The 13,207-nt window shown below is 33.5% G+C and overlaps 1 protein-coding gene across 1 annotated transcript in view; it reads left to right on the top strand.

Annotated features, from left to right (window-relative positions):
- NYAP2 (neuronal tyrosine-phosphorylated phosphoinositide-3-kinase adaptor 2) overlaps nucleotides 1-12,959 on the top strand; it is a gene marked incomplete at its 3' end in the record, with an annotated part of 128,289 nt that extends 115,330 nt beyond the window's left edge. The window contains exon 6 of the mRNA XM_083363572.1: nucleotides 12,732-12,959. Coding sequence (XP_083219698.1) covers nucleotides 12,732-12,959 — 228 coding nt within the window. The remainder of the gene's footprint in view (nucleotides 1-12,731) is intronic.
- Between the last annotated feature and the right edge of the window lie 248 nt (nucleotides 12,960-13,207).

Here is a 13,207-nt window from a genome sequence, read left to right as displayed (position 1 = left end):
CTATTAGGAGAAAGGGTTGACAACTTGAATTCCAGGCTATAAATTAGCAATACAATGAAAAAATCATAAGTAGAAATATTAATAACTTTGTACTTTACAAATGAATCTATGAAGCCAAAAGCAATTATATGTCAACATTTTTACTTTCCTAAATTTTGTATTATTTTCTGCCAGTCAAAAATGATATAAAAATTTGTAGAGATATTAAAATTAGACTGAAATGAGTTATTGGAAACATATATAAGATGTTTATCTACATTTAGTGACCGTTCAAAGTTACAATGGTACTGAGAAAAGAAGTAACTTATGACCATTTTTCACGCTTATGACCATTACAGCATCCCCATGGTCACGTGATCACAATTCAGATGCTTAGCTACTGAGTCATATTTATGACAGTTGCAGTGCCCCAGAGTCATGTAATTACCTGTTGTAATTATCTTCTCATAAGCAAAGTCAATGGGGAAGCCTATTCACTTAACAACCATGTTACTAACTTGACAAGCCAGCTACAGGTCTTAAAGTTGCCAAGGTTGGACAGCCGAGCTTTAGAATACCTCTTTTCTTTAAACGTAATCAAAGAACTTTGACACCATTTCTTTGCCAACAAATTTGGTAGGACTTTTCAGAAAGTGATTTATCCCAGCTGGGATTTAAACTCATGGGTTTTTTCACATGAAGTTTATAGGTTTGAAAATATTGATGAGTTCTTATAAAAATATGGCAAAAATAAATATTTATGTACATGTATGAAGGATCTGTACTATAATTTCTACAAAAGATCCATCAACTGAGTGTCCTCAGAATGAAAAAAGCAAATAAAATTGAAATTAATTGTAATAATAGCAGTCTTAGTAGTAGAAACAACATTAACCTTAGGCTTATAGGAACAAACTGCTGCCATGTTCTGTTACTATTCCTCTTAATTCTTCTCCTAATACATGAATTGCCACAATTCTGAAAGTGTAGACTTGTTTACTACGTCAAGCAGCAATGATAAAACTTCATGGTTTCTCTTAAATATTCAAAAAATATGGAGTGAGTATGTAAAATTTGCTGGTGCCATAAACAACGAACAAAAAAACCCTAATCAGTTCATTATCAGTATAGCCAGATCTTGCTGAAACATTCTACAGAAAACTTCATAAAGAAATCTGTTGACTCAGAAGATGAGAGTCAAGACAAGAGAAAAGGAAAGAGACAGTAATTCACTATCTGTAGCACTGCAGACCTGTAGTACTACAGATAATAGTACAGAATCTGTACTACAGAATCAATATGGTTTGAAAAAGTGAAATAGTGATGGTGCAAAGAATGTACCTCTGATAAAATCTGAGATCACAGAACAATAATTCACACAGAATTATATATCATAATCTATGACTTACAGTATTAAATAAATCACCATTCATTGTTGCAACATAACACATTTGCTTGACATAACCAGTTAGTGGGTTCTTTGGAATATCTTTAAAGATCTAATGGATTTGGTTATCCCTGTCTTTCCATCATATTGTCACATCTTACTTTGTTTTAGACTGTTCTTATATTTTTGCTGATCTATGTAATACAAATTTTTATTTCACAACATACAGTAAAACATATTTTCAAAATGCTAGGTCTATGTCCATATAACATGATGAATTACAAATAAGAAAATTATTTTAGAACTTAGCAATAGGTATAAAACCCACCCATTAAGCAAGGATACCATTTCAGACATACGGTAGTTCGGACATACATTTGTGACTGAGTTCTTGCAAATTCTCTTAACATAATAATTATGTAGTCTTAAAATTTAGAATCTGAGTCAACCTTTTTGCAGAATCTCAGTGTAGTTCTAATTAAGGTTCTAAGATGTTGCAGATGATTTAGTTCATTATTTTGGATAGCCACTAGAGGGAGAAGTTAGTCTATTTTCTTTTAATACTATCTAGTTCCCCCCCCCACAACTGCTTGTACACTAAAAAGCAATTTAGTTTTTAATCTAACATTTTAAAATCTGTTTTCAAGTACAACAGCAAGCATTTAACTGCCTTATAGTTTTTCTATTCAACTGATCCCAAATTAGATATGTTTCCTCATAAAAGTATTGACACATATTTCCTTTCTCTGCTTTGCTTCTCATTTTAAAATAGAATAAACTGATTCTTCTTTAATGTAACATCCAGGAGTTGTGTGACTAATATTGGCACACAGAGAATACTGTCTGCTATGCAGATAAAGATGTGTGTGCTGGGTGTTCTGGGAGATCCTTCTTAACAATTAGCTGGTCTAATAAAGCAAATTTCTACAACTCATAAAAGTACCTCACCAATATTTTTGACTGACAGCATGAACAGCTGGTCTGTTCTTGGAGTATTTCTTGTCCTCTTTCCCTCATATACGTTGAAGACACTAAATGTTGAGGAATGCACTCCTTGATTGAATGTTGCCATCTTTAAATGTGATCTTGGACATGATTGAAAAAAAACTAAGTAGAGTTTCATACTCAAGAAAGAGGGGCTACTTTTGGTTGTTGAAATAATAATATACACTTCTTCCACATATCTTTGATTTGCAAATCCTTTGAATTCTAATATTACACATGCAATTGTCCGTCATATGAAAACCTGATAATCTGGAAATAGAGATTATTAAAATAACTGAGACTAATTTCAAACTGATAGCTCAATGTATACATGGTTGTACTTTGACAATAAAGGTTCATTCATTCATATGAACAAGAATTTCATGGCAGAAAAGACAGGTTAATCTATGGCATTGTGAAAATGTTATAAGAAATCCCATAGAAGTCTCTGGAACTATTTATGATCAGCCAGTGAGATAGAAACTGGAAATAACAAAAAGTAGAATGCAAATGTTCTGAAAACTGCTATATTTAGCTTAACTTTGGGGGCTCTTGAAGGACAGAAGGAAGATAAGTGTACAGTAAAAATCACAATATTACAAGAAAACAAAAATTCAGCACATCAGATAGTTGTTTTTATCAGCCAACAAATTAGTGATGCAACAGACATGATTCTAAGACTAACCCACTGAATGGAAGGGAATTTATGCCTTGGGTGGCAGTGGGCTGGCATCAATTCAGTTTCAACAATATTCATAGCATAATTTGTCTGCATGTAGATGTGGTATAAATGATCACAAACCTTTTTAAGAGCTTCTTCAGAAGGTAAAGATAGCCTATTTACTCACAGCTTTGTTGCTTATAAGCCATTTTTCAGATTTTTAGATGGATATATGAAGACCAGAGGGGATGTGGTGGCTCAGTGGGTTAGGACGCTGAGCTTGTCGATCGGAAGGTCGGCAGCTTGGCAGGTCGAATCCCGAGTGCCGCATAACAGAGTGAGCGCCTGTTACTTGTCCCAGCTTCTGCCAACCTAGCAGTTCGAAAGCAAGTAAAAATGCAAGTAGAAAAATAGGGACCACTATGGTGGGAAGGTAACAGCGTTCCGTGCTGCTTTGGTGTCTAGTCATGCCAGCCACATGACCACAGAGATGTCCTCGGACAAGCGCTGGCTCTTCAGCTTTGAAACGGAGATGAGCACCGACCCCTAGAGTCGGAAACGACTAGCACGCATGTGCGGGGGAAACTTTACCTTACCTTTTTTTTTTTATAAAGACCAGAAAGAACAGCAATTTTGACTAACTTTTATCCATTCCCTCCATTTAATGAAATATAAAAAACATTTTTAGAAAATCATCCTGTTATGCCTAGTCTTTGGCAATGACAGATATAGCTCTTTTTATTAGAAAAACTATTCATTGGAACCCATGATTTGTCTTTTTTATGTCACAATTCATTTAGTAGTGTATGATAATTTACAACAAGGAATCACAGATAACTTTTTATCTTAGGTAGCAACTCTTCAGGGTATAAAACAATTGAATGTTAAATCCCTGATTTGGCCTTTCAGCAACATTTATTCAATTCCTTCAATCTTTCTTTTCTTCATGGTTTATAGTGTAAAGTATGCAATCTTAAGAATCCAATCACGCTTCCTTGGATTTTGTTCTATTCATAAATGTTTATATAAACTTTACTAGGAGATCCACAACCTAATGTGCACACACACACACACATAGACACACTCTCACACACACAATCTTAAAACATTGTACAACAATTATAGGAATATTTCCTTAGAATAAGTCCTATTGATTCAATACAACTTAGTAATGGGTAAAGGATTGCAGCACAACTTTTTAAGATGATTGATGTTGACCATGTAAACATATTGTTTCATTGATTAACATGAGGTCAGCTTTAACTTCTTGGTTAAATGAAATTTTTCATTTGTGGAATCATTTTCCCCCCAAAAATCAAAATATGCTGGTTAAACTTTATTACCCATTTTTAAACTGCTTTGGAGAAGCTATGCTTTAAGACTTTCCTTTTTGCACAATTTAAAGTATTGTCATTTACAAAAGAAAACTGGAAATAAGGTTGCTGACATTCTGAGATTTATTTTTTAAGCAAGCTAAGAAATAAATGACTTCCCACAATTTTGTTGAATTGCTTTCATACAAATGCCTTCTTTGCACCTCTGTTTCAAATGCTGTGCCTTTCTTTTCTTTTTGAGTGTTCCTTTACGTTTAACTCAGGGCAACAATTTTGTAGAATATTATTCATACATTTAAGAACACAAGAATAAAAAGTGATATAAAGCCAAAGCTTATTAAAAAAAAGGATTGTGTGTCCTGTCCCCTTCTTATTAAGGAAAATAAAGAGCCAATTGAGAATATGGTATAAATAGAATATCATTTGTTTCATCTCAGATACATTTCCATTTTGTTAAGAAATATGGTGTTTTTATCATTTTGATATGGAAATGCAGTGGATTTTCTGTATTTATCTCTGTGTGTGAGAAAGGGAGACACTACACAGCGCACTGTGAAAAGATTCTGTTTTTATCACCATCACTTTGTTACATCACAGACTGCTCTAGCCTTGTTGCCATGGTGATCATGATTTCATCAGATTCCCTCAAATGTTTGTATAGCCTTATACAGTATATTGCACTTACAGCACCTGTATAGTACTTTGTCTGTATACTGTATGCCCATAATTATGTATATCTATTCACCCATGTATGTATGTATAGTTTGTTTATATATCTGTATATGTACATGTGTCTCTTCATAGTCTATCATTGAAATGTTTGAATTATTCATATACATTATATGTAGTATGCAAGTTATAATCAAGTATGGATGCCAGCACTCACTTTTGATAATTTATAACCTTCATTTTGTCTTGTTGAACAATGAAAATAAAACTTTATGTATTTTAAATGAGAATGTTAAAATATTACTTTTCTATTTTTTTTACCTCTACAATAACTCTTTAAATCCAGAAGGGGCTCATACCATTTCACTTAAGCTCTCTGCAGAATGGTGATTCACATATATTCTCAAATGACCTGAAGACAAAACCTACATGCATTTAAAGCAAATATTAAGACCAGCAAGACCAAAGTAGTAATGATGAGATTTTCAGAAAGAAAGCAAATATGTCATCAGGAGAAAATCAGCACAGAAACATCAAACTAAGGATTTCACTTGGCACCCTCTTGAGAGAATATATATATATTCAATATTTTACATTTCTATGATATCCCATTCCTAAACAAAAGATAAGAAAACAGAAAATCCACACATTAATAAAATAAAAATTTATCACTTGATACAGACCATAATATGCCCTAATATGCATCATTTATTCTGCTGTTATGTAACTAACTGTGCCTGGACAAAGACTGGATACTTATATCAATACTGCTAATAGCTTCCATGCAAGGCTTTGTTCCTAATCATTTTTTTTCCCTTAGCCATAGTCACAGTTATCACGTGGAAAGACCCTAATAACTTACCCATTCCTGGGTTTTAGCTGGTAGATTAAAAAGGAGGGGGAATTTGCTACCAAGAATTGGGTTAATAATTCTTAATAGTTGCCATGTATTTGAGGCACTGATGAGCATTCTTGATCATGCTCACCTGGGATTGCCTTCTTCCAAGAGTTTCAATCAGTTTGAGCGGAATGGGCACACTGCAGATCCCATCAGACAAACAACTGTCAGGAACTAGAAGACAAGCCTTTTCCCACAATGCTCTATGAAACATCTTCCCTTTGGAGATTAGAATGACCCCAACTGTGTTTGCTTTTCATAAGGCCCTAAAAAAACTGGTTATGTTCTGAGCCCGGGACACTGAATGTGATCAGGGCCCCATTTTCTAGTATTTCTAACTAGACAAGTATCTTGGCTGTTATGTATATTTATTTTGGATGTTTGTATTGTATTGTTTTTAAAAAATTACTATTTTAACTGTAATAAAGGTATCTAATATAATGGAATTTATCACAGTTCTCAGTACATCTCTTTTCACAGTAAGTCACTAAGTAAATATTATTTGGAAAAGTAGCTGTTGCCCTCCAACTCCTAATATATTTCCATAGTGATATAAAGTATATTTTGCTCTGAGCATTCTCTATAGTTTTATTTCAACATCTCATTCCTCCAGCTGACACTTGCCAAAAAAGGCTCTAGGTAAAAGCTTGGCCAGTCTCCCTGTTCTTATTGGACCTCCAGGTAATTAGTAACATCACACTTCACAGTGGGCATATTCATGGTCTGAAGTATCTCCATCTTTATTAGGAACTATCTGTACTAACATAAAGCATACTTGTTTTTTTTAAGGATAATAATTTCCATTCAATTAATGTTGATTATATTATTTGTCCTTGAGAGTTTTGTCCATGTAGATTGATGGGTTTATAAAACTGTGCAATAAATTATTGCAATCTCATTTATTTTCTTGCTGGAAGGAGGTCAAATCTTCACAAAAAGAGGTGGTGAAATAGGTGGTATGTGAGAGAAGGAATATCCATCCATCCATTCATCATCTGTCCATCCAAAGGCATGCACATAATATAACAACACACACACATACACACATATCTACCTACAATATATTAACAAGATTGAATCTGGGTCAGTCACTGGGACCAGAGATTTTACTCTTTCAAGCTTTCGGATTCATGCTGGAGCCCATGATGCTCAGATGAGTAAATCTCTGGTCCTGGTGACTGACTCAGATTCTATTTCACATCTTGAGACATGTATATTTGCCTTCATTTGTAATATAACAACAGCACAAGATCTTCCATCTCTGGTTAATCAAGTTAATAAATTAGATGTGATCTCTAGCTTACCAGATTCTTTAGGTTTTAGACTAGCACACAGGAGTGGATTTGGGACACCAAAAATACTACTAATTTTGAAAAACATATTCCACTAAACCTATTGTGGAATTCAAGCATGGGAAACATGACCCAAATTCCTATCAGTTTAATTCATTCCAGGGATTAATGAACAATTTGATAATTCTTGAATGCTGAGGTCTAGTCATTATTATTCAAAATTCTACATTGGAAACTGCTTAAATATCATTCTAAAATTGAAAACATTTTTAAGAAGTTTGGAAATGTATAGAATCAGTGTATATTGTATACCCGGTATATTATAAATTAAATCTCTATGGAGATTCTCAATCATCCAGGATATGGATGTTTTTTCCAAAAGGCAATGGGACTTTCTTGGTTTTTTTCCTTTGAAAAAACATTTTGCTTCTCATCCAAGAGGCTTCTTTAGTCCTGAGTCAGTGTTATTCTGTGAATTCATCATGTGTTAGACATCAGTACTCATGACAAACCATAATGATGTCAAAACATTGACATGCATTATTGTCTTATAGTACAAATGAGAACAGTATGTAAGGCACAATATTTGTGTGATGATGTCATGACAATTATGTCATCATCCCTACCCCATCTGCAAATGTGTACGACTTTAATAACGTAGAAGATAAATTTTCTTTGTTAATAATTGTACCCTGAATTACTGAAGAAAACAGCCTGCTTTTAAGATTACAAAAATGATTTAAAAATCTTGCCTGGTATATTTCATTTTTATGCCCTCCCTTTCAATCTTTTCTTATTCAAAATAGAAACATAATAAATTGTTAAAATTCACATTAGAAACATTGACAAATCCTTCATTTTAGGCTATAGCAAAAACACAGTGTTCAAATGAAGTGTTATTCTTGATTCATCTCCAGTAATACAAGGATTTATTTATTTCTTTTTTATACAACACAGTGGTATCTAATAAGTCTGAAATATTAACTTTTATTGAATAAACTGTAATGTAGTATCTAGATTTTTAATATTAAAACTTTCCATTTTTACACAAATTCCTTAATACATTCATTCTTTAAAATTTCAATCTGAAATTGATTTATTGATAACAGGTGTTTATAAAAATGATTTTTGGTAGGGAGGGTCTCCTAGGATTTAATTATTGCTTCTTATAATGCAGGTGTGTCTATCTTGAATTAATATAAAACTAATATAAAAATATTAATATTGTAATCAACTAATTAGCATTTTTTCTCCAAAATATAATTTGCTAATGTTAGTGATTGATGTTTTAAGAGGTTAACTAATAAATGACATGACTGAAGTTATCTTTGAGTTGTTATGAACTGTTCTATTTTTTATTACATTGATATATTTAACAATTATGCTATTCTATTAATCTTATGTGTATAGTTATATTATTGCTATAGACTTTTTAAACATTGTTGGGTAACAAACCTGAAAACAAGTGTTCATGTGTGTTTATATAGAAGAAGTGTGTGTTTATATAGAAGAAGTTTATATAGAAGAAGGAAGCTAAAGCCTGATGATGACGGATGGGATTCCGTCGAAACGTTGCGCCTACACCTTTAGTTCTACGCGGGGAAAAACCCGAAAAACCAAGGATCCATATATATATATATATATATATGACAAATGCTTGTTAACTCTTAGATTACCTTGCTAGGCCCCAAACATGGGACAAATCTTTATCTCCTGTGTCAGCCTATCCTGAAGGCCATCGACAGGCAGTAGTCACACCGGTGACAGCTCATATTCACACACACACACACACACACACACACACACACACACACACACACACATATATATATATATATATATATATATATATATATATATATATATATATATATTCATAGATTTTCATGGGTACAGGTATGTAGGTCTTGGTGTATTCAGGTCTTTTCCCATGTAAGATTGAGAGTGTCTTGGTGACGTTTCAACAAGGTCCCACTCATCATCTTCAGGCTGGTGTCTTCAGCTTCATGCTTATATATATATATATATATATATATATATATATATATATATATATATATATATATAAGCATGAAGCTTATATACATATACATATACACATACATATACATATACATATACATATACACACACTTGTTTTCAGGTTTCTTACCAACAATATTTAAAAGTCTATAGAAATAATATAACTATTAGCATGAGATTAATAGAATAGCATAAGTTTGTTTATATATGTGTGTGTATGTGTGTGTCCGTGTGTGTCTGTGTGTGTGTCAATCATACCACTATTCCAATATCTAAGGGGCTGCCACAAAGAAGAGAGGGGATCAACCTATTCTCCAAAGCACCTGAAGGCAGGACAAGAAACAATGAAGGGAAACTAATCAAGGAGAAAACTAACATAGAACTAAGGGAAAAAACTTCCTGACAGAATAATTAATCAGTGGAATGACTTGCCTCCAGAAGTTGTGGGTACTCCAACACTGGAAGTTTGGTTTGAAATGTTACAGGGTTTGCTGAGTGAGCAAGGGTTTGGACTTGAAGATCTCCAAGGTCCCTGCCAACCCTGTTATTCTGTTCTGTAATTGTTGAACTTATAAAAATAAGTGGAAACATCTCTATCATTGTCACTATTTACCAAAAATATAAGTATGCTATGATTTTAAGAGGGTAGAACTTTGCTTCATAATTTCACATGTCTGTTGTCTTCTAAATTCTGAAGATAATTCAAAGAATGATTAAGCATTGTTATAAATGCTGAAGATAATCCAAGCACATAAGCAGAAAATTATACTATGCAATGCTTATCTAATGAGGGAAATGGGCACATGTATTCACCATATGTGAGAAGTGCGTTAAATGATTTCAGGACACTGGTGATTTTCCAGTGGTGTTAAATGCAGTTTGCTGGGCGGAGGAAAGAAAATTTTCTTGTATGCAAAATGAGCCTCATTTCAGAAAGTGGAAAGATGTTTACCACAGCTTTAATTACAGCTCTCATGAACAGCTGATATAGAATACTGCCTGGATTTGAATACTCTACATCATCAGCCTCCCTGTTCTCTGCAAAACCTTTCTCCCCATCAGTTGCAAAAGCTGACTAGGAATACCAGGAATGGTAAAAAGCAAATACATTCTGATGTGAACTGGTCCTGTTTTTATCTTCAGGCAATAGATAAGATAGATGACTCTCTAGCCCCCAAGCTGGACTAGGCTATGAAGTGTCTCCCCACAGTGGCCCATTGTAGATTCTCTCGTGGTCTATAACAGCATATGATAACCTAAAGAAGCAAGGATAAAAACAAGTACAACCATTTCAACAAAACTAGGACTTCATCTTGTAAAATACTGCAGCTCTAATTCTTTAAATGTTTTTCTATGTAGCAAATATTAAAGAAGAACTTGCTTAGTAGTCTCAACTTGCCCAGTCTTACATAAAAATTGATATTCCACATAGGGTGTTATATCTTTGAATGAATGGGGAAAACATAGAGGTACTTCAGGGAAATGCTCTTGTGCACTACTTTTTTTTTGTATAGATTTTATTAGTTTTTATGGGGTTTGTGCACTACTTTTAACTGCATGAGAATGTTGCCAGCAATAATGCATGTCTCCAGTTCTCAGGGAATCAGCAATAGTACATAGGTAGACTGCTACCCATTGTGCAACAGCCACAGGAAAAGAAGATAATTTTAGCTAGTGATTAATTGTAACTCTATCTTTTATTTCCATCATTTCTGACTCAAGGCCATGCTTGGGACATAATACAGGGATCTGAACCACTAAATTTAAAAACTTATTCTGAGCACATTCTTATGGTTTGAAGTCAGAGAAAGCATTTAATTTGTTCATTTCTTTACTGGGCTTCTGTGTTAGTCTAGTTGGCCTCAACTGTACACAAAGAAGTACAGAAAATTGTAACACTTTATTACCAGTTGCCCAGATTTTTGCAACTCAAATATAGTAGCTGTACTAAACTCCACATTTTTTCCATATTGGTGTTTGTTTGTTTACTTCATATGCTCCAGGAGTATTTCCATATTTTTCAATTGTGTTGTGTTTGCATATTTATCTACAAACTTGTGAAGGTTAGCCTATTTTATGAAACATCTTCAATGATTTTAGTTCTGAAGACAACAAAGAAGAATCATACATTGAAATGCAGACAGTATGAAGTAATGTGTCATTGAAATGAACTAGCAATAAAAGCATGATTACGGACATATAATTAAATCAGCTAATCAATTAACCTGATTGATTTATTATACATTTAAATATTGAAATTGCATGTTAAGGTATAGCTGTCTACAAGCTTTTGCAGCATTAATGTGGACAATACTTATAAGTAGATAGGACCTCATTATAAGCAAGGATGTGTTTTGTGATATTTGATTTTTGCTGATCAGTTTTTCCTTGTTTTATTTGAAAGCTCAAGAAAGAATCACCAGAAGCCAGAGCTTTCTGAGTGAAGAGACTAAAATGTTTTGCTCATAACAGGAAGAAAATTGAAAATCGGGGAATTACCGTAATATTGGGAATGAAGCTCAAGCAAATTAGCTTTAACATTATTGTGTAATTATGTCTTTTTACGATATAGACGTTTTGCAGAACAAAACCTACAGTATTTGGTTAAATACCACCACTAATATGATGAAGATGAAAATATTTTTGGAAGAGAAAAGGGACAGAGTAACATCTTAAGAATCCTAAAAGAAAGTCTAGTCACTATAGAATTTTATACACATAATACATAAAAAAATTATTACTGTTAGTTACATACACACCTGGACTATTTAAGTCAATTAGCACAACATATGATAATTTACACTGCAACTTGGTATTGTTTGAAGGAAGGTTTCACTAGCTCCCCATTAAATAGATTTGGTACCTGAAATGTTCAGATAAGCTGCTTGGTTGTTCAAATATCAAAAATTAATCTGACATAACTAATTTATAACTAATGGCAAATGAATTTGATAATTATGGTACTAGGAGCAAACACTGAACTCTGTTAACAGATTTTTATTTATAAATACATCATATTCTATCTATGGCAGATATTTTGCTTAAGCTCATTTAGGACATATTATGGTTTAGCAACAGGCATTTTGTTTCCAGTACAATATTTTTTCAAACAGGCATTCTCTGTCCTGCAATCTTATTGATTTTAGTTCAGGTTTTTTTCTTAGATTGAATTGAATTCTTGGTCTACAGTAGTGTTCTCCAACCTAGATTCAATTTTAACTGTACCTCCCATTACTGCAATCAGTAGATTCATGGGACTTGAAGCCAGAAGGATTCAGTTTGGAAGTTTAATCTAGATTAATGCACATTATTGACACGAAGACTGCAAAATTACAACTATCTGCTAATACATCTGAAGCCATTCTTCTATATGTTGTCCTTCAGTTTATTTTATTTCACTGTTCTAAGTGTTTTGTCTTCTCAAGTATCTGTTTCCTGATATTTTTTTTTCAAGAGGCCAGTACCATTCATCAACCTTGTTTAAATCTTGTGCCTTTTTAAATAGGTGACATGCATGCAGTGGTTGCATGGAGACCATACAATGCTGGAAATGATTGAGAAAAAACGTTGCCTTTGCAAAGAAATCAAGGCACGGCAGAAATCAGAGAAAGGACTTTGCAAACAAGACAGCATGCCTATCCTGCCAAGTTGGAAAAAAAGCACAGGAACCAAGAAATACAGTCCTCCTCCATATTCCAAGCAACAAACTGTTTTCTGGGATACTGCAATATGATATGTCCATGGGGATTATTTATCTTCCATACATTCCTGAAGACTGCACTGTCAAAGTACCTTTCTAGAAAGGTAGTTGCTAGAATCTAATTTCTGGTGAAGAACTATCTAGGAAGAAAGCTTACTAACATGGTACCTTCCTGTCCATCAGACCCCAGTCTGTGTCTCCCACTGAAATGAAGGCATGCACCTTTTCTGAGGATTCTTTTGGACCAAGAAAAAGAGTAAGATGTAAATATTTTCCAAATC

The sequence above is a fragment of the Vipera ursinii genome, assembly GCF_947247035.1.
Source record: "Vipera ursinii genome assembly, chromosome: 5".
Taxonomy (NCBI): Eukaryota; Metazoa; Chordata; class Lepidosauria; order Squamata; family Viperidae; genus Vipera; species Vipera ursinii.
The sequence above is the reverse complement of the archived record's forward strand: the minus strand, read 5'-3'. Positions and strand labels throughout refer to the sequence as shown.